The sequence below is a fragment of the Cardiocondyla obscurior genome, linkage group LG08, assembly GCF_019399895.1.
Source record: "Cardiocondyla obscurior isolate alpha-2009 linkage group LG08, Cobs3.1, whole genome shotgun sequence".
NCBI lineage: Eukaryota > Metazoa > Arthropoda > Insecta > Hymenoptera > Formicidae > Cardiocondyla > Cardiocondyla obscurior.
In genome coordinates, this window is record NC_091871.1 from 7,523,720 (window position 1) to 7,550,403 (window position 26,684).

Sequence of the window (26,684 nt, forward strand, 5' to 3'; positions counted from 1 at the left end):
GCTATTATGGATGAACGTTCTTTTTTTTTTCCCTTCGATTTTGAAACACGTCGTGTATGCAAAATTACCGCTCGATGGCTCTTTGAGAATAATGCATATGTACGCACGTACGATATTTATATGTATTACGCGTGTAATTGTTTTCTTTTTTTTTTTTTTACAACGTAACAGCTACCGAAGAATCTCACGGATATGCATACAATTAGGGATATGTCCGGACGATGCATCAAGCTCATTTTAGATGACGATTTGTGTCAGATTTTACAGAACAAAATTTTGTTTATTATTTTACATACCGTATATTTTGACGTGTGTGTAAATTTTAATTTATAAATACTTTGTATGCGTGTATTATAATTTCTTTTAGAGATTTTTTTTTAATATTTTTATTTCATAGAGAGTTTGAGCCAGAAGTAAATTTCTGTACGAACTTTAAATCACTTAAAATGAGCTTCAGCATTCATTCATTCGACCTTTCGGTCGATATCTTCGAGGTTAATCTTCCGTTCGGTTTCTACCATCCTGTCCTATCTTTCGTCTTTTGCGCTTCTTTCAATTTCCTACTCTCTTCGCAGTCTGCGCACTTTACTGGAAAAGAAAGAGAGATCTAATACTGGTACCGTTTACAGTTAGGATTGGCTCTTGGGAGCTCGGTCGATAGTATCCTTAGGGTGGTCCCAGAAATATTAAGAAGTAATCGTTTCGCGTGTGTGCGCCACTCTTAACACGGTAATCATTTTTTAAACGCGCCCACCGAATTTTTTTTTTTTTTTTTGAAGTCAGCCTCGAAGAAAGGGGATGACGGACAAAAAATTAAAATAGTCACGAGCATGCACGCCGTCGAATATTAATGGAATAACATTGAGTTCAATATATCAACAAGTTTTTATTTTCCGTTTTACTTTACGCGAGAAAGAAAAAATCTGAAATAATCTGAAACAAGTACCGTATAATTATCACATCTACAGTTATCTAATCTACATTTTTTTTTTTTTCCGATTCGAACAAAGTAGAGATAATCTAATCTTGCGCACAATCCGCAACGGCTTACATAACGATTTGTAATAAAACGTCGAGATTTGTACGTATCACTTCGGTATTGAATTAAAGTCGGAATTACGGCTTTCGTCGGCGTCCGTGCTCTTGAAGACAAGTTTAGCAATTGTATGCAACTCATTGCGATATCCGGCGGCGACACAACAACGAATGGTTACAACTGTTACAATCGTCAATCGACGCAACGTTTGATAGACGCTGTCTTTTTTTTTTTTTTTTTTTTACAATCGATGATTCACTTGATACAGGGGTTTAATCGGAGATCCAAGGAGCGTCGAATATCAATTATAACAATTAATTAACATTATTAGTAGCCATTGTTCGTTACCGTTATGTACATAATGTTCCGTGAGGATACTGCTATATATTAGGTAAATACTGTTGCGGTGTACCAAAATGTACTTTGATCTTGCTTAACATTGAATATATGTTATGTGGTGATGAGAGATGCCCGTGCCTGTTAATGCCAAATCATTGAGCGATTGTACGATTCATTAGTCTTTTTTTATTTTAACATTTGGAATAATTTAACACGTTGCAGCTACTTCTGTGTGCGAGGCAATTTAAAAATAGAAATAAATAAGCAAGAAAAAAAAAAGAGACATAGATAATTATAAATAACGATTGAAAAAATGTCGTCGACGTCACGCGATTCCGATTAGATGAATAGTTTTTAATTGTTTTTTGGTTTTGAGCTACTTTGATCTATGCCTTTCTTCATCGACAGAAAGAAATTTATCAAATGTAATTTCTTTGTTTTTTTTTTAATTTTATTAATTTGAGGATATGTGTACAAATGTGTGACTGGGCTAGGTGTCTGTTTTTCAGTTTTTATTCAATGTATTTATCTCGCCCGTTTGGTCTCTCGTGTAGATATGTGATTTACGTATTTTCGAGGATATGAAAAATGGATAAGGAAGGAAGTGGTATCCAAAAATATACAGTCTCCAGTGACGTCGCGAAGCACGAAAGAAAAGAATATGATTAGCGTTTATACGTCTCATATCTCTTTTGTCATAACGTTAAAAATCCCAGCGTTTAGTTGTGTCGTGTAGTTTGCGCGGGTTCGCTTAAAAAGTCAGTCTGCGGGACCGTTTCGAAAAAATATAAAATATCTAGGACATGGAAGACGGGGCAAGGCTATCTCGCGACCTCACTGGCTTGCGACGTCAGATCCCATATTGTTCCTCGTCACTTAATTAATTAACATTATTAGCGAAATTATTTTCCATAAAATTAGGCTGCCGGTTTTTCGAGCGCGCGACGCGGCACGCCGACGTATGAATGCCTTGTCACGGTGGAAAAAAAAAAAAATAAATCGAATAGAGCGATGGCACATTTGGACGTAGTTTTCCACATCGACGCTCCTTAGTCTCGTATTATATTTATAATCTACGTATACATACGCTCGCTAAAACAGTCAGGAGAGAGGAACGGTAATCGAGAATGCAACACCGATCTACCCTCTAGCGTTAACAATATTTAGTAAATACGATCTTTAATTAGCAACTCCCAACATACATTACATTGTCTCATTGGATCCTATACTCGAGTTTCTTATCACATGGTCGACTAGACGCGGAAAAAAATCATTAACATTAAATAGAGCGAACGAACGAAAACGTGATAACAGCGATATATAACTTTATTATAGAGCGCGCGCGTGAAAGCGTAAACTCTCGTATCAATGGAAAGTCTCAGGTACGACGTAAATGATAAAGACGATGCTCGTAAATGACGAGAAGTCACGTGAAGCTGCGGAGTTTCTCTGGAGCAATATATCAATTATGCAACGATACATCAATTCATAGAGGCGCGGATCCGATTAATTTCAAACGGAACGCGTACGAATAGGGAAGCACTTCCGACGGCGTCTAAACATTACGAATGTGTTCCTGATCTATAATCACTTAGAATCGTCGTTTGGCAAAATGTTCAGAGATCGTCCGGTGTGATCTCCCTCCCCCTCCCTTCCTTCGTTGTACAAAAATAATAAAATCAGACGCGATGTTGCGGCATTAAAATTTTTTTTCTTCTTTCTTTGCTTTACGATGCGTCAACGCATCTTTGTCGAATTTAGTTAACAGATCGACCCGCGTCTGGTACAAATTTACTGCTACATAACTAAATTTAGTACGATGCTTGGCTTTCATGCGAAATTAAGCGGATTCAAAATTGTCGCTTTGCCATTTAGTGATTGTGCTACGTTATTACTTCAGATATGCTGTATATTTTTTTTTTAATTCTTGAAAAATCTTTGAAAATGACGGCCTAATAATCTCTATCGTGGTAACGTCCGGTTTTCTTGGGAAAATCTAACTCGCCGAAATTGCTTTCCGCAGCGATTTCGTTTATTTGATATTTCATTCAAATATTACGAAAAGTCGCGTACGTAATCGAGTTTGAGAACGTCGCGGTGTTTTCCAGACATTGATATTTTCCCAAAAATAACATTTCGTTTCTTGATTCTTCTTTTGTTTTTTTTTTCTTCCTTTCTTTTTTAATTTATTCCTACAGCAAAGATTATATATTTCCTCGCGTAATATCACGATCAATAATAGCAATACGCTGCCTGATATTTTTCTTTAGTATCGCGTATGGATATTTAACTAATCTGAGTGATATTATATGTTTTATCATTCGAATGAAAGACTTATAGATTTTAACTTTTTCGAGCACTCGCGACGCTGTTGTATTATGTAAATCTTCAACAAAGTGAAATTTTTTTCGACCCCTCCGAGCTCTTTTCGATTTGAAATTGTACCTAGGCAGGATCGGTACGGAAAAACGTTTCGCTAGATCAGAACTAAATTCTGATTACGGTAATTCAACTATCCCATATAGCACAAAAGCTTACAGCAATATTACGTATCGCGGTGTAATGCTGCAGATACTGCGGAGGCATTTTTACAATATTACTTCAGCAATATCTTGAAATGTTATTAAAATAGCGAAAATAATAAAAGTACATGTGGCACATATATTTCACGAAGTTACGTTCCATTTTTATTATTTTATTTATTCTATATCTAGAATAGAAATAATGGATTTTGATTTTGGTTCGCTTTTTACTTTTCGTGTTAGATGTTACACACGTTGACACACTTTAAACAGCATTCGCGTAAGCGTGTGCCCGGCCAGCTTCGAGTATTAGAGGCAAGCTCGACGAAAATTTATGCACGTCTTACGCTCGGCTCTCGTAATCTTAATTCTTTATTTATCTCTCATACTTTAAACACATAATAGATATCGATATCAAAGTATTATTGCGTACATATTATATTGCCATGTTGCTGCAATACAGGAACGTTGCAGCAACATTTTGCAATATCGCTTATCTTGCGAGGAATGCTGCTGAAATCTTTCTGTGCTATACGGGATGAGCTTACAAGTGACTTCTCCGAGTGGCGAAGATCGATGATATCGACGTCGCCCTTGATTGCCACTATGACTTCCAGCTCATCAATTTTCGGAACGAGACCTTTTTCAAATGAAAAGCGGCGTTGAATAGATCGGACTCGCGCATGTCCTCCCCGTCGGAGTGAACTTCTCGTCTTCGTCCTGACATCATTAGCCGATGTCTCAGGCCTCTAGAAGTGGGATCCGACAGTACTTCTGAAACAGGCACCTTTTCTTTGCTGGATCCTGGTAGAGATACAGATCTGCCGACGGAAAATCCTTTACTGAGTCGATCGAGGGTCGCGGGCAATAAATTTCTCCGCGGAATCGCTTGCTCTCTTTCCCTTAAGATAAATCTGCCTAGAGTTTTCCAAAAGGCCTGCGTGGTGTAAACGTTCTCGTCGTCGCTCAACACTCTCAGTTGACGATTTCCGCTTCCGACAGCCCCCGCGCCACCCCACTCGAGCTCCTCGACCAGAGCGAACTTAGCCGGGTTCTCCATTCTCCTCGCTTTTATCAGAGCTTGCGCCAGGACGTCCTGCGCCGAGCTGCTTATCGGCACGCGTAAAATCGCGTACGGGATTTCCGGCGAAACGTTGTAGATGCAAACCAGAAAAGTGTCGGCTTCGTCCCATATGTGAGTGGATTGGTCCCTCGCGTTGGAGTCGTTGAGTTTCGAATGAGCGGCCGTGCTTCTGATAGACGCCAGCCACGCTCTGCTGCTCGGATCGTCGCCTACTCGCTTCAGCAAAAATCGACCCTGGCCCTTCCACACAGCCTGCGCCTGAAGAGGATGTTCCGTAGGGTCCAGCACGCGTTGGGTCGGCAACTCCTCCTTGTCCCTTTTCTCCCACCCGCGAGACACTTCCTCGACTAAGATGTACTCGTCCACGTGATCCGGCGATATCCCGGCCTTCTGCAACGCCTGCAGCATCACCTCCTGCGTAGTACTGTCCTGAGTTACCTTTAGAATAGTATACGGCTCCTCCGGTATCACGTGGTGGACCATTAAAAAGAACATTCGCCTTTTCAAAGTCACCCCGCCTAGAGATCCGGGATCGACGGTGCTCAATTTCTCGGGTTCTTTGCTCGACGAGAGGCGCTTCGACGATTCCTTGTGATCGCGACAGCAGGTGTTGTAGTCCAAGCTTTCCTCCTCTAAACGTGAATAGATAAAGAGCGTGGATAGGGCCAGCGGCTTATTTTTGCAGGATCGCAGTCGTACGTGTCGGTAGCCGGGACGTAGACACTTGAGCGGTATTACGCGTTGCGCGATTACGTGATGAGAGCTCGCCTCGATAACACCGAAACGCAGAAAGGCGAGATCTTTGAACATCACTTGGAAGCAAATTTTTTCGTTCCAGATTGGATTTAGCGCATTGTTCTGGATTACCTTCGTTTTATGCTTTGCGCAATCGATCGGTATACCGATCAGCTCGACCTCGATGTAGGTGCTGGTAGCGAAATTTGTAATCGAAACGTATTGTCCTGAGACTATCGAAAGACTTAAATGCGCCGAGTGTAATCCGTCGAATTCTTTGTCCCAAGGGTTGAATCGCCTGTTGAAATAATTTTTTTTTTTCGCGTTATATAATGATCAGAACGTTATTAAAAATCGATATTATATTATTAATTAATACATTAATTAATACATTAATTAATACATTGCTATGCGGCATTTTAGAAAATTAAAAAAAAAAAAATTAACGAGACGCTAATTTACCTGTACATCATGTGCCCCTTGTCCCACATCACCATAGGTTTTCTAACGTATCCGCATTGGCCGTTTTGCTCGAACATAGCCGAATTCAAATGTAATCCCGCGTCGTCTGTCTGATAATTCAATGCAACCATTTGGATTCCGAAAGCCCAAAATATTACGGGATTGAAATTTGTAGAATCAATACGCATTCCGGCAGGATACGTTCGAATGAGTTGAGTTTCCGCATGAGCGACCACGCCTAACGGCTGCTTTCTGCAAATTTTTTTCGCCGAGCTCTCGTTCAGTGATGAGGTTTGGAAGCAGGCCGGCATTCCGCGAGTCGATCTAATGACACACAAGCACAATACATATTCGCTGTATTCTTTTTAATTACAAAATTAATATACCGAAATAAGATTAAATTAAAAAAAATAATATATATAAATAAGAGAAATATTTTTCAAATTCATTAAATTAATTTTAATTAATTAATTAATTTGAAATAAATAAGGGAAAAATTTTTGAATCGCGAGAAACTAACCTGAAGATATTATCGATATTGCTGCCGCCACTCGCGATCGAGGCGGACGTCGAGAGCGATTGCGGTGATCCCGATGAGGAAGCTATACTGCTCGGTCCTATGCCGGCGATGCTGTGCCGCTGAACTGGTCCCGTATGCGTTTGGTGACGTATTTTTCCCGGCGCGACCGGCATAGTATTCAGTCCGCGGAATTTAATCGCTTGAAGATAAATCACCAAGTCCGACAGCTCTTTAGCTATTTGGCTGCTTTGCTTTTGCGTTTTGTCGTCCACTCCTGGGTCTGATTTCAAACGACCGTGTGGCATTTGGCCGCTGCCGAGGTATCTTTCGTAGCTCGAAATTGAGTTATCTGTAAATTATCACGCCAAAGAAATGTAAAATATTTTCGAGCGCTTTAATTTTTTTTTTGCAAGCGAGAGGGAGAAATATCGATTATAATAAACTCGAGTATTTATCGTTACGCTAAAATGAGAATTAAGATAATAGAATATCAACGTGGCACAACGCGGTATATTTAGATTAAACTCGAGCATAGGAAGAGTCGAGATCAAAAAATTAATTAATATTCCGATATTCCTCGTGGAAAATAGATCCGGTTGATACAATCGAATTAAGTCGGGCTAAATTTCTGCAAAACGTACTTCGGGGGTTAATTAAATTTACCGTCAATGTTGTCATCCTCGTCGTCATCCTCTTCGTCATCTTCATCCTCGCTAAAGTATTCGACGACAGACGCGTTGCTTACGTCGGTTCGCATCTGCTTCATTGAAGACGCGCGATCCGACATGAGCATTTTCCCGCGGTGGCTGAGGGGCGTGTGAGACAAAGGTCCGGCAGGATCGACGACTAATTTTTTATTTTTTATCAAGATTCGATAACGAAGCTGCGAGGGCGAAGGCAGTTGAGGGTCGTCACTAAAGTCTGACTCAAAGAGAAATTTCGTGACCAATTTCTCGCCAAATACAGCCTGAAACGTATATATTTCCGCTCGTAATTTAGCTTAGGCGCCGTTATAATTGACAAGAAAAAAAAAAAAAAACAAAGAAAAGAAATTTATTTAATAATATTAATCTGAATAATATTAATACCTGAAATATTTGCGCCATGCGAGCCTGCTGACTTGGCGAGCAGTGATTCTCGATGGAAAGAATCACGGGATAAGGGGAACTGACAAAAGCGCTGCGATCGATCGCTTCTACTACCGAGCGAAATGGTATTTTAGTAGTGAAAGTGTGACCGTGATAAATTAACGGGGTTCCATCATCGCCGTCCCAACAATCGAGCTCCACGCACCGACATCCGGTCAGAAGTACCTGCACAGAATTTTTTATTGCCGTCAGTCCAATAAATTTTAATTACTTTTATCCGAAAAAAAATTCATATAAATCGTATTAGTCACGGAAAAAAAAAGAGAGAGAGAAAAAAAAAAGAAATGCATGTTTCAAACTCGTTTTTTATCTAAAAGTCGCGGCTCACCTGCGAATACAGTTGCACTGAAGACTCTCCTTTGAGCTGATGCCCGGTTAAATACGTGTTGTGGGAACTGGCAATGTAATATTGCGACAGAGGCTGCTGCATTTCGGTGTCGGACGGTGTTGCATACTCATTCGGGAAAGCATAATTATCCTTGTCCATCATATACCGCGCAAAACCTTCAAAAGACAAACACCACTGTGTGCGAAGTGCTGGGTCCGGTTCGTGTCTCTGAAATTAGAGTAAACGTGCCCGTTTGATTGCGTTACATCGCATTGTGCTCTCGTGTAAGCGCGTATAGAACTCACGGGAACAATATGAACGCGAAGAGAAGTCGGGGACTTCTATTGTATTTTCAGATGAGACAAATTGAGGATCGTGATTTCAGTATAAATAACGGGATTAAAGAAAATATTATTTATCGTTATTAATAAAAAAAAAAAAAAAAAAAGAACTGATAAAGTTGTACGTAAGCAGGTATAGCGCGCAAAATAATATTGAGAGGATATTGCTTTTTTATATATTCGTAAAAGAATTGTAGAGAAAAGATAAGAGTATCGAGCGAGCGGTTTTTCGCGTAGATCTTCGGCCTTATAAATATTTACCTTAATCAGCGCCTTGATTTCATCGTCGCTCAGTTTCTCTTGCTGTCGAGACTCCAGAAATTTCGTGAACGTCGCCAGAGTGATCACTTGCGATTTCGACGTGTCGACGCCTGAGCAATTATTGACTATACTCGCCGCCGCGACGGCATCGAAGATCTGCTTCTTTTGTAGATTGCTCCCCGTCTTATATTCGTGACAGTCGATAGAATTGTTTCTCGTCAACAAACCTGACAACATTTAAAACGTATTTAAAAAATATTAATTATGAAAAAAAGAAAGAAAAAAAAGAAAAAAAAAAAAAAAAAACGTTTGCCCCAGATTTTAAATTTAAAAGACTTACCGATTCTTTGCGGCGTGGCATCGCTGGTCTGCCTCAGCACTACCGGACGAATATTAAAGTCCCTCAGTGATCCGTCACTCTGGCTACGACACGTTATCGCTAACTGACCGAACAGATCGCGCAAATCCTTCCTGGCTCGTAAGCTGAACGATCGGAAGAGCGCGACGAATTCCACGAAGTTCAATTGGGTCTCGTACATGATCGAAGTAGTACGTGCTTTCATCTGCCAAGGGGCTTCTAAGCTCCCGGGTATACCACCGGATCCGTTCCTGTCTTTTTCCCTGGTAATGCATAACAAACTACGCGTGCGTTATCGCGAGGTGTGCGAGAAAACTTGTGAATGATAAATAAGCAATTTTAAAGCCACTTAATGTAAAATTCCATAGGAATTTTTTGAGAGTTCTTTCGTTTCGAAATTTTTCTTATTTTAAAGAACACGCGTTTTTTTTTAGTTTTATAAATTAGAATAATGTACCTTTGAAAAGCGGTATAAGGCAAAGTGGAAGTAAATCCGGCACTCGGCGGGCTACGCGGTGGTATTCGGTCCCGGCTTGCTCTCGGTGATGCCGGTAGAATTCTCGTTAAAGATTCTCTGCTTCCCGTGATCTGACGAAGAGGTGTAGCGCTCAGACCTCCATCCGAAGTTGAGGAATCGTACTGTTTCAGATTCAGGTCCTGCGTCAAATTAGGAATATTCAATTTAGGAAACGGTGTCTCGCTTAGCAAGTAACACGATTCTGTATGATTTATTGTAGAAGATACAAGAGGAATTACGCGAACCTTGGTTAAAGCATGAATATTGCCGATCGATTTAGTTTTTTTTCCTTTAACGTTTCGTCTTCGTAAGGTGCTGCTACTCGTCGGAGATAACGTTCCGACGCTTTCCGTCATTGACCAGTCGCGACCGCCAAAAATGCGAATAGCATCGGCCGTCGTCGGCTGCTCCAATCCTTCTATCGGCTGTTCTAAGTAGGAAAAGTATAACTGCAGATATTTTTCTTTCAACCACCGTGATCTGCGGTCGGTTAGCTGTTGTTGTCTTTTGAGGCCTCGCAATATCCAGCACAATCCCATGTACCATATTCTGAAAGCGAAACACAACGTACGATTTACATAATTTATGTAGATCAACAATACGTAATTTAACAATAAATCATAAATTATTAGAAGCAATTGTTAGAACGGTATAAAATATGCGTGCGCGTAGGAAATGTTTGTTATTAATATTATTGCTCGATAATGTATTACGAACATATTAATACATTATTAATGAGCCGAATATTCTGGGGTGGGGATATATATATTACGGCATGGTAATTGAGTTTATCCACGGTAGTTTTTCACGGGCAAAAGTTCGCAGCGTAAATAACGCACGTAAAATGGTTTGCTAAAAAATAGTATTCATAAAATAAATTCAAACATTTTTTTCCGTAAAATATATAAAATAAAGTGAAAATATATTTTCATTTTTTAAACGTACTGCGCGTGACGCGGACTGTGATAAATTTCGTATCATCTTCTTTTATTTCGCATTGATGCGTGATATGCAAGAGGTGTTTGAAAACTCGACAAAAAAAAAAAATAAAATAAAATAAAATAAAATAAAAATAAAAATAAAAAATAAAAAAAAAAGAAAAAAAAAAGTAAAGAGATATTCGCAAAAGGAGCAACTCATACGTACTTGCTAAGGGCGGGAGGGCAAAGTAGAAAGATCAGTCGATTGTCCGGAAGACTGGAGCCGTACATAAGGCCGATGCAGCAGTCGGAGCCTGGTAGGCCGTATCTCTTGCAGATGCTCCTGAGATCAGCCTCTCGATCGCGATCGCAGCAGCCGATTATTATTTCCTTCACTGATCCAAGATCGAGATATCCCTCTTCCAAAGTGACAGAGGCGCAGTCAGCCTGCTGCTGCGTGTACCTGCCGACTAGGCCCGCTGGTATCGTGTCCTCCGGGTTTGCGTTTAGCGAGAATTCGGTTAGAGCGGTACCGCCGACCTGCGCCGTTTTCAGGGGACTCCAAGGCGGCTTTTCCCATACGAAAGTGCCGCAGGCGCGGTCGACGCGCGCGAACACTAACGCCGTTCTCGAGGTACCACCCTCGCAGTCCCAGTGGACTAAAGTTGTACCGTGGTGAAGCACCTGGAACATGTAGTTTCGACAAGTGAAGAAACTACTTAATAGATTTTCTAAATCGACTAGATACTACAGGACGCGCGCCTCGCGTCATTTATTCTCTAGCGAGAGCTCCTTTCGCCGTTAAAGAAAATTCCTTCATCATACTTTATTTAATAATCAGCAGCGTACGGATTTATGTATTTTACAGAGTGCTTCGAGCGCTTCTCGTTCTTTTAAAAATAATTTAAATATTTATTTCTTTAATTATGTTAATTACGTAAAGTAAAATTATTTAATCGACGAGGTACGGTGACTCGATTCTTTTAACGCGGTGACCTGCGTAGGAAGACGTTTCTTCTAAAAAAAAAAATTTATTAATTGATATTCGATATATACCGGGCGGAAAGTTGTACGTAATTCTTAGAGAACGTTTCGTAGCAGCGGAGAGAAATTCACGGTATATGTATATCGATTGCATCGAATTTTCATGACGGAACGATAACGACTTTTATTCGTCATGAACCATTTTTTTCCCCCCCGCGAATATGTCGTTTCCTATTTTTTTCCTCTTGCCACTCAATTAACGCTGACAATTGGTGGCACGATTCAAAAGGATGACCTGGTTTTGCGCGCTGCGTTACAACGTTTTTCCCGTCAGTTCCCTTGCTTTGTTTGTCGCAGAAAGAGCGACCGCAGGATGAAAGGAGAAGGAAAGTCTCCTTCTCTCCTTTCCGTTTTGCCGCATATTTCTCTGTTTTTTAATTTCCGCGAAGTTCTCGCCGGAGGCGCCCAAAGTGGCGGGTGGGAGTAACGCTAGTCCTTTTGAAATCCTTTAGACGTATTGCGAGCTACGTGCTGACGGTGTCTTTTATTTCATCGGCGCCACGGAGGAAGTATCGTCGGCTACGACATTAGTATCGCGAAATCGTCCGAGGATAACGTACAATGGAGATATTTTATGTTAATACAAACGCGCCGGTTCTTGCAACGTTCTTAATGAAAATCGTAAATCTCAATGTGCATATAAGTTTTATAAATGTAAGTTATTCTTTTTACGTCTCGAGCTAGATATCAAGAATTGCGAGAATAGCAAACGGGAAAAGGGGGGAGGGAAGGGGGGGGGTGAATATCTTTCTTCTACTTCTTTTCGCGATTCATGTAGCTTAAACGAGAAACTACAAATCTAAGACTCCTTGGATCGCTCTTTTTCCTCGGCTGCGATATCAAAGAAAAAAGAAAAAAAAAGAAAAAGAAAGAAAAGAAAAAAAAAAGTTCGTTCGTTTTAAAGGGTACCTGTAGAATTTCTTGGGAAAATAAAAGGGTTTGCGTTGATGATTCTACGAAAAAAGAATTTGATTTGTTTTTTAAATCGTGTCTTTTTACGAATTGTTAAATGTAGTATTTAAATTGCGATACTACATATTATGGAGTAATGTACGAAAATATCTTATGTGCTGAAGGGAAGTTTTGGATTTGACGGCTTTTTTAATTACGACGACAAATACAAATGTTGCATTCTATTTAAATAAACGGAATTACTCTCGAGACGAATGAATTCTTCTGAATATGATATCGTCTTTCACCTCGCGGTACTTGAACTTTCGCAAACATCTCTCGGGTGTTTCTTTCGTTATGATACATTAAATTCTCATTCATGTTGGGGAGCTTTGAAATAGGAAAGGCATTATTTATTTTAGATGAGATAAGAAAAATGTAAAACCTTGACGTAAATATTTTTCTGAAAATGCTATGCATATAATTGTTTTGCATTATCTCTCTGAAAAATAGCGCAGGCTGATCAGACAATGCATGAAAAGGTTTACGTTGAAATTCTATTTTATCTCTTCGAATAAATTTTTTGAGCGGTTTATTAAGTTTCTTTATGCGCGTGGAGATATTATTTACCGGAAGCTGTTTATCCGTAATAAAATTAGAGGATTTTAGAAACGACGCGGCCGCGAATAACAAAAGATATAATATTGGAAAAATTTTAATGATCAATCAACTTTATATTCAATGCGTTAATTTTTTTTTTTTAACTTTAAACTTTTCTAAATTTCTCCGAAATTCCACATGATATAAACGTTTATATATTTTTCTTTTATAATTTATTTTAACGACGTAGTAATTTCTATTTAATTAACCGCGCGATGATAATATTCGGAATATTAATATTTAGACTACGTTCGTTACGCGTTGATTTTGTCGCGATACGTGGCCGCTAGTAGTACGAGTACGCCGAATAGCAGACATTGCCATGTGACATGGACAGCAGAAAAATCTGACATCTCTAATTTCCCACTGTGCAGCTACTGCCCCAATAACAGTGCGTTAGAATCAAAGCACCCCGGCGTTGTATTGTGCGACAAATCCTGCGAGTCCAATATTTGCGATGCACTCCACGCGCAGCATCGCGATGTCACGTATACAATTGGTAGTTTCGTTATGTGACGCAATGTTTCTCAATCCCAAAACGATCGCGACAATCTCAGACGAGATATCTGTGTTTCTCTTGCTTGCTCGTTTCTCTCTCTCTGTCTTTCCTTTCCTTTTATTTATCTATCTATCTATCTATCTATCTATTCTCTGTGTATGCACGTTGCCAGTGATAATTCGAATGTCACAAAGCCAGCGAACGTTGCGCGCTATTACAGGCGGAAATTACGTTGGGTTGAAATTTTCGTCATATTACTAATTCTACCAAATTTAATTAATTTCAACGTAGACATTTTCCGTGTACTTTGAATAGATCATGGGACAAATGTCGCTAGAATTATTACTTAGTTTTGTTAATTCTTTAAAAATTGTCGTCTTTTAATTTTATCTTCTTATCGTGTGTAACGATAATTCCTATTTCCTTTCGTTTCGGTTAACGAGAATAAGTAAACATACATTTTTAAGCGATTTTAGTAAATATTTGATTAGATTGTCTATTTCTTTTTGTAACGCAATATTTTTTTAATTTAAATTATATTAAAGTTTGATGTTATATTCTTCACGAAAGCCATAACTCTCGCGTAAATTCAACAACGCGGCGTTCTAATTTCGACATCCACATTCTCGTATGAAATGCGGATTGATCTGTAGAGAATGCAGCGCGATATACCTGCAGGAGATGAAGATCCATGCCAGTGTGTGGGGCGGCAACGGGAAACAAAGTGACCCCGTGGTCAATCTTGAGCGGCTGCACGGGCTTGTAGGAGTCCAAATCAAGATGATAGTCATTCTCGTCGCATTCCTCTGTCATATACGTTTGCTCGATCGCGGTTGTATGGATGCTCAAGGTGTGGTGAAGGGAGCCGGTGGTCGCGTCTCTGCCACGAGCATGTCGATGCTTGAAAAAAAAAAAAATATCCCTCGTTAAGCCACCGGGACAACTCGAGACACACGGATTTTGTGTAAATTGAATTCTCGTGCGATTTATAAAATCCTGAAGGCGCGCGCGGCGCAACGACAGCTGTCTAAACCTCGTCAGTTCGAGTATTTATTTTATTTTCTTGCTCGTGTGCGAAACAAAGCATTAACGTGACGTTATCCGCCGTTCGTTAAGATCGCGAGAGAAATTTTTCCAGGCACTGCTCGCCGGTCGGTTTGTCTTACCTTGTGAAAGAGCGCGACTTTGTCGAGAACGGAATTTGTGTCGTAGGCTGGTACGATGGGGTTCTCCGGTTTGTTCAAGGAGTCGCTCCTCGAACTCCATTCCGACGGCGTCTCTGTGTTACTCTCGGCGATCCTGGCGACCGGCGCAGAGGAAGGCACGTGTTCTTGAGGTTCGCTCTCCTTAACGCTAGCACGTGGTGACTCGCGATTTTCCTTGTACTCGGGCTGGGGCTAAAACATTTCAAGTCAATACTCTTTAGAAATTGCAGTTCAGTTTATCGTCGAAGTGTTTGTCTAACAGAAAAGCCTTGCTCCTCTTTGTTTTACGGTAATACAATGTAGCTCGGATGGAACATAAATAATAACGCAATTTTTAAATAATAAAAATTTGAAAAAAAGGAAAAAAAAAACGGCTGTAGAAAATGTTGATTTATGTATGCTATGGTGGCCTACGCGTGGAGATACTTTGAAGAGTACATTGTTTGCCAAGATGTTCATTTCGAGGATGTAAATTCAATAATCCGCGTAACGAAGTTGCTTTGTTTCTCGAAGAGGAACTTAGCTTTTGAAATAGGAATCAATAGTTTACGGTTTGCTCCCGAAACACAACCTCGAAATACACTCGCACGTATTCATTAACAAGAAACACTGGGTGGTTCTTTAAGTCTCTCGATGACTAGCAGCATATAATAGGCTCTTTCACAAGTGCAAATCTTTCGGTGGTCTCGACTTACAAATGACGCTAAAATAAAAAAGAAACCGATAGTTACTTTTATTTACAGATTTTTTTTTTAATAAAATTTATCTACCAGCACATAGATTTTCACGGAATGCGGAGAATGTAAGTCAAAATAATTTAATTAAATCAAATTTAAACTGCATCGAATCGACACCTATGTAAAATCTGTAGAATTGTCCTTGACATCCTTTCGTGGATATAGATTCTATCAGGAATATACATATAAAAATATTTAATTTGTACTAACCAATATATTTCAAAATTACATTTTTAATTTTTGTGGTAAAGGTTTTAGAGTCAGGTTAACGCAAATTATATGTATAAGTAATAGTCCGGAAGCTCGTCTACCAGCCCGTAAGCTAGGAGCGCACTAGTAGCAAGAACTTTAATGCGGCTTATAATTAACTGTTATCCGATAACCTTAATCTCGCGTGGATATATATATATATATATATATATATATATATATATATATATGTATATATATATATATATATATATATATATATATATATATATATATATATATATTATATCGAGCGATCGTTCGACGACGCGGCGTCACAAGGTAATACTGTTTCACTTTATCGCGCCGTGTTACCCGTCGATCGACCCACCGTTGGGCGGCATCCAAAGCCGCTAAGTCGTGCGGTCCAAATTGCAAACCTGCTGAAACACGCGTGAGCACATCTACTAGCAGGATAATTCGGAACATGTTGATCCGCGAGCTGCTCGCGGGTAAGAAATTATGTTCAGACGTGATTTAACGCTCTCGCGGAGACGGAGGCGGCCGACTTATCCCGCACGACGAGACGACATGACGTCGTTTCTGATCGAAAGTCAAATTATTTGCCAAACGAGAAAGTCAAACGAAGTGAGAGGATTTACAATTTCGAGAGGGTGGTATTTCGGGAAAAGGCGGCTTATTAAAACTTCCACCCGAAAACGAGGCTCGATTAAAGGAAGGAAAATGATAAGCTCGTCGTTATTTTTACGCGCTTGTAATATTTATAACTCTTCTCTTATCATTATTGGCAAGTAACGACGTGGACACGAAAAAGTACGGCAGCCTAAAGAACGATACCGTAACATTTGGTCTTTCGGGGTTTGAGCTTCGGGAACCATCCATTGCGAACGTGATACCGGGCGAACGAAGCGACTTTCGCGATGTCTGTTGTTTAACCTCGTTAGCCTTCCTCCTTTTCTTCCCCCTTTCCCCTCCCCCACCCCGCAGAAATGTAACCCAAAGGACGTACGTGACGATGAGGGGACAGCCAGCAATGCATAGGGCGGGATAACAAACCGACGCATACCGCAAGCTTGGTGTCTGGCGCACCTCATGCTCTACGCTGAGCCGCGCTACGCCGATACCGATTTCGAATTCCATTTGCGAATCGCGACGTCCGCATTAGGGATACATTCGGTTTGGCGGATTACGCTTTCGAGAGAAGGGCGGGAAGGGGGAGAAATATGATAATGAGATGTATCTACTCCGCTGCGACGTGGATAGTCTCAAGGCAAAGCATATCGTTTACTTTGCTCTCGTAATGTCAATCGATGTTGAATTCATTTGGATGTAATTAGCGATCAACATCCCAGCGAGAACCCGAACGCTCGAGGTGTGACTGATCACGTCGCAGTTTGATTAATTTCGCGCTCCAGAAATTAATTATACATTCTGATATATTTTCACATCGACGGAATATGTAATTGTCAGTAACTTTTTCGAGTTTACATTATACGTTTATGTATATATTTATTTAAAAAAAAATATATATATATATATATAAATGTATTTTTATCAACGCTGATAGATGATTAACAAATAGATCGAGTATTTTTATAATGTGCTGTAGTTTTTGTTCAATCTCATTGCAGTTTACTCAGCGTAAAGCATCGCGAATACAAATTTAATATAAATATAATCGTAAATAAAATGTAAATTTGAATTTAATACAAAATTATTATTTAATTTAAAGTACAATTTTATGTTAAATACATAATAGTATTATTAATTAATGTGCTTAATTAAGGTTATACAAATAACTACTATTTATTGTTTATACTGCTTTTAGATGACATGTAATTCGCTTTTAAAATAGGAATGCATTTTGATATACAATTAATATTTTAATACATATTTTAATTTTAATTCGTCAAAAAATTATTTTTTTCTTTACGTAACGGGATGTAAAATTATAATCAGAATTTCAACTTAAAATCTGACATTAATTAGGAGAAGTTTTTATTTTAACAATAATTGTAAAGTTTTGTTCACACTCTTGAAACGAGCTTGCTTCGCATTGCGACGTCGCTGTTTTAAGTGAACGGCCAATTTAATTATACAAATACGTAGCGCTGAACATGTGCTTGGTTTTAACGATTGGCTACTTAGCGGATTTTCGTCGTACAATTTAGGGTTTTACGGGACGCTTTTAAAAGCACTGATTTTCGTTGCGGTCATCCGAAACGTGCTTTTAAACGTCAAATAACGTGACGCGATAAAAAGCAAGAAAGATGCCGTTTCGTTCGCCGATGACGATCGTTAACGACAAGAGCAAGTAGTTTCCGCCGGCCTACAACCATCGTAGCTGCTGGAGGCCGATAGAAACCCCTTTCCTGGTCGTTTTTACATTACTTTACGCAGCCTTTGCTTCGGTCTCCTCTGTCGCGCCGCTATTTTTCGCAGTACAGTCCAACAAATGGAATCTAAAACTTGACGGAAGAATTTCGATGCGCAGCTTCCGACGCTTTCGGCCTAAACGAGTCCTTTGAAATGCGAATGCTCGTTTAAAACGCAAACCTTTTTCTCTTCCCATGATTCTCGAGCGTCGATGTAATTTCTTGCGTCAGTTTTGATAGCGCAGAAATATAATATATAACGCTAGCGAACGATCGTTTGATAAATAATTAAATGAAAATTAAACGAGCCCCGTTAAGAATGCGTTTTTTTTTTTTTTCTACGAAAGATTAACTTTCCTTGAAATTCTCCAGTCCGGTAATCACATTTTAAACGATCGTCTCTTCTCGGATAATACCTTTCGCAAACTTGGACGAGCATTTCAAGTTTTAACATAATTTTTCATCCGCTCTAATTTCTCGGGGTTTCGCTTCTTTAAATAATTTCGTCATAACGCGAAACGTTTACATCCATCTTCTGAGCGCGCATAATTTTCGTCGGAGAATAAACGTAAAGGGGAAGTAAATTTGCCGTGTCACTGACCATCCTTCGTTTTCTCAATCGCTCTCTTCAAGCCCACTTGCGATGCGATCGAGAGAGCCATGTTAGATATCACTGGCGAACTTGTTTGGCCGTTCGCCAAAGCGCTCGATTACTTATGAGCTTTCTCCTCCGATTCGGCTTTTTCTTCGTCGCGTCGCATTCCGCGCGCTCAAACATTGAACAGATTTATCCGATGAAAAGTAACGTCACCTCGCTCGATCTAAATAACCGGTCTTCTGCTCGGCGCACGTAGAGATCTTGGTCGCCGTCTCGCGTTGACAGTGATCTTCGTGGTAGAAACAGGATTAACATAATATTCCAAAGTGGAGTCGAGAAAAGGCGCAGCAGGAAGCGAACGCTGACATATTGATATTAAAACGTTCGCGCAGTCGAACGTTAACGAGATGTCGATCTACGCTTTTAAAGCGAGGCAACCGATTCCACTTTCGCCACGAAGGGCTTCGTCCGACAAATTACAAATATGCGTGAGAAGCGCGATGTCGTGCGAGCGATAGGCGCCGGTGGTTGTCTAGCTTACCTTTATATCGCACGCGATAACTTCCCGCAGCTCGCGCAGGAAAGCCCCGAAGAATGGTACCACCGGGCATTCTGGCATTGCGAGGGCGCGAGCGAGTGCATGCTCGTATTCGGCAGATAGAAGGGCGGAGGAGAGATATTCCATGACCGGTATGCGCTCGACGCCATGCCAGAATGGCTTCAGCTTGTTGGACCTGCAACGTAAGCGAACGTTGGTTCGCGATTAGACGATGGCGGGCACACTTTTTCGGATATACTTAACGGGTAAACTGCTGACGGCGGTAATTCGCACGTTCCACTTTCCCAAGTAACGCGCGGCAACACGTTACAGCATTAAGAAGCTGATATTGTCCCCGAGACTCTAAGACTTTGAGCTAATAATATCTTAAGAGCGTCTTTTCTTGATAATTAATAACTGATTTGTTTTATTTGAATAATTGCGAAACAGGCGAATCGGAGCTCGGCGAATAAATTGCAAATGAAAGATTAGCGGGGCTGCTTTAATTGAATTTAATGCTTTAATGTAAAATTAATTTAAATTATAACAACATTCGGTAATTCCTACTAATCTTAATTTCCTACACCGACGTTATGCGGCAGTTTACTCTGCGTACAGAATTATTAAACTTAAATTCAACCGAGCTGAATTTCAGAAACTGCTAATGCTTAAAGACGTAGACTCGAATATTAAATTAATTTGGGGAGAAAGATCCGGGCGGGTGGCAGATATTTTAGTAATTGACTCGCGACATTTTTTTTTTCATCGAAACGATTTAAATTATCGCAGTGATAATTATGATGGCGGTAGTAAAACATTACGAATAAACTCAAGATAGTTTGCGTCAAGTATTTTTAATTCGTGATTCAAACTTAAAGCTACACGTATTAATTTTTTTTTCTTTTTTTTCTGTAAAAAAATTTGCAATGCAGAAGTTTTGTGTTTTCTAAATTTTCTTCGTCAACTCGTAAAATCTAAAAGATTAACAAATTAACCGAGAAAGGGCTTGGACAAACAGCCGTACTCGAGCACCGTGAGCGCAAGCTTGCATTTACGTTTACGACAGTTTATATTTGCGCGATAGTTTACATTGGCGTGATTAAAAATTAAACCGACAGTTGCCAGCATCCGTGCGCCGAGGCAGCCCGCGTTCACGCATCCCGCAAAAAGATTTTCCGCCTCCTTCGCGTGACGGCGGTCGTTAAAATCACGAAACGTTCGCCGTTTAGTGCGTTAATTATCTCTCCCTTTAAGCATTCCCCGTTCGCGCGGCCAGTTAGCTTCGAAAGCTTCGGCTAAGAACGTTTTCCGAGTGCGTGGGACAATCTGCAGGCGCGACGGTCGTTCTGGAAACGATATTCCCGCACGAAAACTTTTATCCTCTCATTCGCGGGACGAGCACGGGAGGACGGCATCTGACTTTACAGCCTCGACAATAAAAAGTATTTTATTTCTACGCCGCGTTTCCGATGGGAACAGACGATAAAGGTTATTCAGTGCGCTACTTACGGCGAAATTCATTTGTCTCGCAAAATATTAAAAAAAAAAAAAGAAAAAGAAAAAGAAAAGAAAAGTAAAATAAAGTGGCCGTTTAGTAATAATAAGTATCGTTATCCGTGTGAAGAACGAAAGTGATAATCTAATGGAAGCTCGGTAAACCGAAACAAAGAAATCTTCCCCTCAGAAATTTCTATTATAAGCGATATTACTGTTCGCCGATACAATTTCCTCCTGCTTCCGCGTCATCGATCAAACGGATACTTATAGCGTTTTGGTTAGAACTGATCGCTGCCTATTTCAATGCATAATGCATCTTATTTAAATTACACGCTGCCGGAGTGTTATTGGAGTATAAAGATTAGTTAATAATTTTTCTGCATATCGGAGCAGACAGAAGGAAGTCAATCTCGCGAATTGCCCGAGCGGAAGGGAACTTTCGGTCCTGGTGTTCTCCCTTTATTTCATATTTCCTTTTCTCTATAAGAATAAGTTTCCGAGATATTTTCAGAGACGTTCTCCCCATTTAAATGTGCACGTGGAACATCGATCAGAACTTCCAAGCAGATTTTCAGCGTAGTTTTCAAGTTGGCAAAAAAAAGAAAAAAAAAAAACCCTTTAATAAAGTATTCTCCTTTAGACGCTTGGCAGATTACAAAGAGCCCTCGTGCAGAAATCATTTTTATTTTTATTTTTTTATATATTTTTTTCCTCGAGGTACAAACAACGATATTAAGTCAATCAGCGTCAGCTTTTTTTTCCTTTTTTTTATTATTATTATTTTTTTTTTTTTTATTTTTTTTTTAATGAACAGACAGGCAATGGTGTGCTTTCATGCCGTATATCACAACAAAGATGTAAATTTCGACCGAACTGAAATGTAATTGAGAAATTTGTGCATTTCGTAAACAAATTTGTGAAAAAAACCTTTATAAAAAAAAATTATTCTGCTTTGAAACCGAATAACAGTAATCGAAGTATGATTGCTCAAACGTCTCCCGTAGCCAATTTTTTCTCACAGTCGTAACACATTCTTGGAAACCTTTGCAAATCGATTTTAAAGATTTAAAAGGTTTAATGTGCGAAAATCGCTTTGCGTATTGTCTCTCTCTCTCTCTCTTTTTTTCCAATTTTCTCACGTCGAAAGGGAATAAATTATCAAAGCAAGAGCAGGAGAACGATTTTATGGGCGAACAACGCGCGGAGTCGTCGGTCGTGCTCGTTGATCTCCGTGAAAATTAATGACACACATTTATTACTCGAATTACTTTTCAACGGAAGATTATCCCACTTCTTCACAGGGCAACGGGTTGAAAGAAGTTACAGGACCGAAAAAAAAGCTCGTGAAATAATGCGATTACGCCATTGTGAATTGTTTCGGGAAATGGGTAGAGCACCATGTTGAAAAACATTCGCGGAATGAGCTACGTGTCGTTGTATTCGATAAAACTTTCACGAGAAGCTCTTAATAAAGCAAACTACTAGGGAAGCCACTTCGCTTTGCAATAAGACCCGCAATAGGGATCCTGCAACGTCATCATTTCTGTTTTTAAAGTACATTACGTTTATCTGAGTTTCGTAAGAAAGTCGTGAGCTTTTAATTACTTAAAAAAATTTTTTTCGTTAAATATAATCAATTAACTAGCATGAAAATGATTCCCGAACTTGTATTTTACTCTTCGTAATGTCTATGACGAGTTGAGGTATCGAAATCAGAAATATAATTTTTTTTATCGCGATATTTTCACCGTAACGTTTCAATCTACATGTATAAAAAAAAAAAAAAAAAAAAACGTAGATTTAATCTTCGTAGTATTAATCTCTTAGTTGTAATTTTGAACTTTTTAAAGTGCAATTTTATAATTAACTAAGGTACGTCTAAGGACGTAAATTTTTAAATCAACTCTTTACTCGGTACTAAATTATATAAACACTTTCTGTAATTTTATATCTGCAGACTACTTTTCTTTTTTTTTTTTTTTCTTACTTGAACTCGTTCGCACGTTATTAATCTTGTTTTATGCAAGAAGCAATTTTCGCGAGACGTGAGAGGGTGTTTATATTCTAAGGATGTTTAATTTCTGTTTGCGAGGATAAACCACTTTAGATGAACTTTTAATGGATTTTATCTGACTTTGCGTGAATAGCGAACAATCGTCGTAAGACAGAGCAAACTAAGTGCCAAGTTTTTTTCAGTTGACAGCTCGTGGTCGATCAAAGGCATTTTTGGAGGTAAACATTTGTTATTTCCCACGACAGTTGGAGGATTTTCATTCATAGTTTATTCAGGAGCAAAGTTCGATGTTGTACTTGCTTCCACAGATAGATTCAGGGGTGGCTTCAGTATCGCATTCGAAGTAATAAACCCGGGCAGAGATCCCCGTTGTCTTAACGTGATGAAATATAATTTTAAGAGCCCTTCATTCCGATAGATGAAGATTAATTGAACGAACGCGACCTTGGAAGTTGTAACAAACAAGAAGGAAGTTTTAAAGAAGTTGCCTAGAGTTCGGATTAGTGGATCGCGATCTCGTTGAGGATTATATGTTTCGCGGATCCTTAATAAGCGAGACATTATCTTTGCGCACTTTGTATAAATGCTCCTTTCGTTTAAAATTATTCAAGCTATAATTTCATAGGGTGGGTTGAGTTAATATTTTTTTTTAACTGAATTAAGTTAAAGTTAACTAAAAAATTATTTTAGCTGCGTTAAAAGTTGTACGAGCAGAAAGCTAACTCCGTTAAAGTCAAAAGTTACATTAAGGTTAAGTTAACTTGAGGTAAAAAGAAGCTAATTTCGAAAATCTTTATTAAAAAAAAAAACTCTTACTTTTCTTTTTATTAATGTTATTAATTAATATACTAATATACATTAATATTTTCTTTTTTATGTTACAGTCACCGGTAGAACTCCAGAACTCCGCTGAATTTCAAACAAATTGGTAAGTCGCATAATTTTTTCTTTTTTCATAATTCATCCGTAATAATGTTCCTAATTATAACAACGCGCACGAATTGGGACCTTTAAAAAAAATAGCGCACGCCTCGCGTGCGCATAATTCGTTCTAACAAAAATAAATTATACACCACTTGTAAATTACAAAACACACAAAATAACAAAAAGTATTATATTCCTTTTTACTCAAAAGTACATTTTAAAATTTCTTTAAATTACCAAAAGTAAAAGTAATAAACAGTTTCACGTTGACAAAGCGTTTTTACACGTAGCAGCTTAAGAAAATCACGACTGATTTGTCGAACGAGTTTATCTGAGTTCGTGGTAATTCTAATTCGTATCGATTCGACAGATTAGCTGATTATATAATCGTAACCGTAGAAAATTATAGTTACGCGCACACGGGGGCGGCAGCTAAGTCTATAATCCGATCGAAACTCGAGAGCAACGGGGGATGCGTGGCTGCGTGCTGCGGTCGTCTTTCGTAATGATCTATCGGTGCCGACGGTAACTTTGCCCTGCGGTTAGATGCTTACGGCGGATGAAGATGGATGGGTTCCCATAATATTGCGGCCAAGACATCGCGTCGCGTCTTCCGCTCGTCGCCGAAACAATGCGGGCTACCTTCGCACGACTCGCGGACAGTATTAAAGCGAGCGCGCCGCAAGAAGCGCGGGCCGGCAATTTGAGGATTGACCTTTTAAGTAGAGGGACTTAGCGCCGTCATTTGCGTTTACGACGGGCATTATAGGCACTTACTTTAGACCGGCAATTATCTCCATGGCTGAATTAAAGTTGCCGGTATTCCAACAGGTTAGCGCGACGCGTAGAAGGCAGGAGAGAACTGCCTGCCGTTCTTCCACCGTGGCACCGCTGGTGATCGCGTGGGTGACCCATGAGCTTACCTAATTGACAAAGATAATATCATTAGGCCTGTTTTATTTTATATTTTTTTTTTTTCGATATTAGCGTGCAGCACGAGAGACGTAGAAAAGTTATTTTAGTAGGGAAGGGAACGAAAAACTTGTTTAATAGAAATCAACGTTCAAATTTAGCATTTTTCTCGAAATTATTTTTGCCGAACGTGAACGCGGATATGTGTGCGAATATTTGGCGAATTTTAACTTTAGTTCGTTATATCGCTTGTTGTTTCGTATTGATGATATAAAATGGAAGTTATCGAGGTTGTAAGGGAGTTGGGAAACATCGCATTTATCTATGAGAGACGCCCCAGAGTTTTCCAACGGTTTTCTATTCCGCGGCTTTTGTTTAGCACGGTGATAAAGAGAAGAATGTGAAAAGCGGAGGGATGAGGATCCAACGTTTCCAACCTTGAGCGAGGATTTAGAGTGGGAAATGGTAGCACGGGTGGCGGAAACGAGTAAGCGAGGTCAGGCGATATCCGTACGCGTGTGAATGTCTGTATGTATGGGAGACGTATGCGCGTGTATAGGTGAAGTGGGTGAAAGTATCTAGTGAAAACATACGGAAAGCCGCCAGAGAAGTCCTCATTAACACATTCGCAGCCGGCGCGGCGTCGTTTGATGGCGAAAATCTTAGTTGGAGACCGCAATATAATTTTCAAAAATATCAGAGCTGAATACCGGCAAGGTTCCGTTGTTAAAATTGGAGTATAAATTAAAAAAAAATATCTAACTATTAAATTTATTGTTAAATTTATTGTTAAAAAATCTTTAAAAAATGCAACCCATCGAACTCGAATAATGATTTGCGATTTTACTATAAGAGTCATTAATTCTCGAAGAAAAAAAAAAAAATTAATTAACGAAGTTGTAATTATTGCAAAATGTACATAACTGTATTAAAAAAAAAAAAAAAAGAACAAGAACGCGTAAACGAAAAAAAGATCGTCGCTAGCTGCGAATGTGTTAAAGGTTGATGAGACTTCTAGTGGTGCAAACGACGACGAGGAAATTCTTGGCGCGAAGCCTCTTCTCTCGCGAAATGTAGTCGCCGTTTTTCTTCTTATTTACGTGTCAAATAGTAATAACGAGTTGGGAACAGTAGTTCACAAGATGCCGCTGCAATATTTTGCAATCAGAGAGCATCTGCGTGCCGTTGAAAAGTACGAACGAATCGAGGAGGAGGAAAAAGGTGGGAATGTGAGGTGGGAGGGAGGGGAGGAGAGGGAGAAGAATTAATGTACCTCATTAAAACGATCGATGAGGATCTGCACGGGGGAGTACACCGTGGCAACAGGCCAAGATGATTCGTCCTCGGTTTGGGTCGAGCTATTGATGGTGCTGGGGTTGCTGCAGCTGCGACTCGGCGACGGGGGTGGCCTGGCAGGTGGTTTTTGCAACGTGGTTTGATCCTGTGCCACGTGCCTTAGGTACTCGTGCGGTGGTACCTGATAGAATAACTGGTATTCGCTTTCCGTCAACCTGAGCGCCACCTCCTCGGGGAAGTGCAGCAGCTTATGCAGATCCTCCAGCTCCTCAGAGCTCCGAGGCGGCTGCGGCTGCGGCCGCTTCTCCAGCTCTGTAAATGTTTGCCAGACACGATTTCACTTTTTAGAATATTTGTGATATGATATCACGAGAGGTTAGGAGAAGCAGGGAAACAAAAAGAGAAAGAGAGAAAAAAGAAAATTATAAGCCAGTTTTATTGAAGATGGAACAATGAATGTACTCGTATTATTTTCTAATAGTATTAAAATTAAAGATTTAATAGTTTTATTAAAGTTCGCTAGAGACGCTAAAGTTTTCGAAAGTTTGTTAAAATTTAAGAAACTCCAAAGTTTTTTTTAAAGTTTGTTATTAGTTAAAGTTTTGATATTGAGAATATTATATTACGCTCTATATATTACGCGTATAAATCTTACTTATACGTGTTTGTTTTTAACAGTGCACGGTGTATTTTAAATTTTTGTACAATGTAAT

At 39.5% G+C, this 26,684-nt stretch overlaps 1 protein-coding gene and 1 long non-coding RNA gene across 2 annotated transcripts in view; one reads left to right on the forward strand and one right to left on the reverse strand.

Annotated features, from left to right (window-relative positions):
• LOC139104662 (uncharacterized) overlaps positions 1 to 23,780 on the forward strand; it is a 31,483-nt gene extending 7,703 nt beyond the window's left edge. Inside the window, exon 5 of the long non-coding RNA XR_011546063.1 lies at positions 23,724 to 23,780. This is a non-coding gene — a long non-coding RNA (uncharacterized lncRNA). The remainder of the gene's footprint in view (positions 1 to 23,723) is intronic.
• LOC139104650 (1-phosphatidylinositol 4,5-bisphosphate phosphodiesterase epsilon-1) lies at positions 138 to 26,305 on the reverse strand. Its single transcript, XM_070660249.1, has 16 exons — positions 25,949 to 26,305; positions 24,541 to 24,686; positions 19,332 to 19,524; positions 14,832 to 15,062; positions 14,338 to 14,565; positions 10,798 to 11,255; positions 9,897 to 10,200; positions 9,592 to 9,791; positions 9,117 to 9,415; positions 8,777 to 9,003; positions 8,175 to 8,402; positions 7,787 to 8,011; positions 7,362 to 7,665; positions 6,699 to 7,047; positions 6,179 to 6,502; positions 138 to 6,014 (listed from the first exon to the last, which is right to left on the reverse strand). Exons 2-16 carry the CDS (start codon positions 24,561 to 24,563, stop codon positions 4,502 to 4,504), a joined length of 5,106 nt encoding a protein of 1,701 aa, XP_070516350.1. The 5' UTR covers positions 24,564 to 24,686; positions 25,949 to 26,305; the 3' UTR covers positions 138 to 4,501.
• Between the last annotated feature and the right edge of the window lie 379 nt (positions 26,306 to 26,684).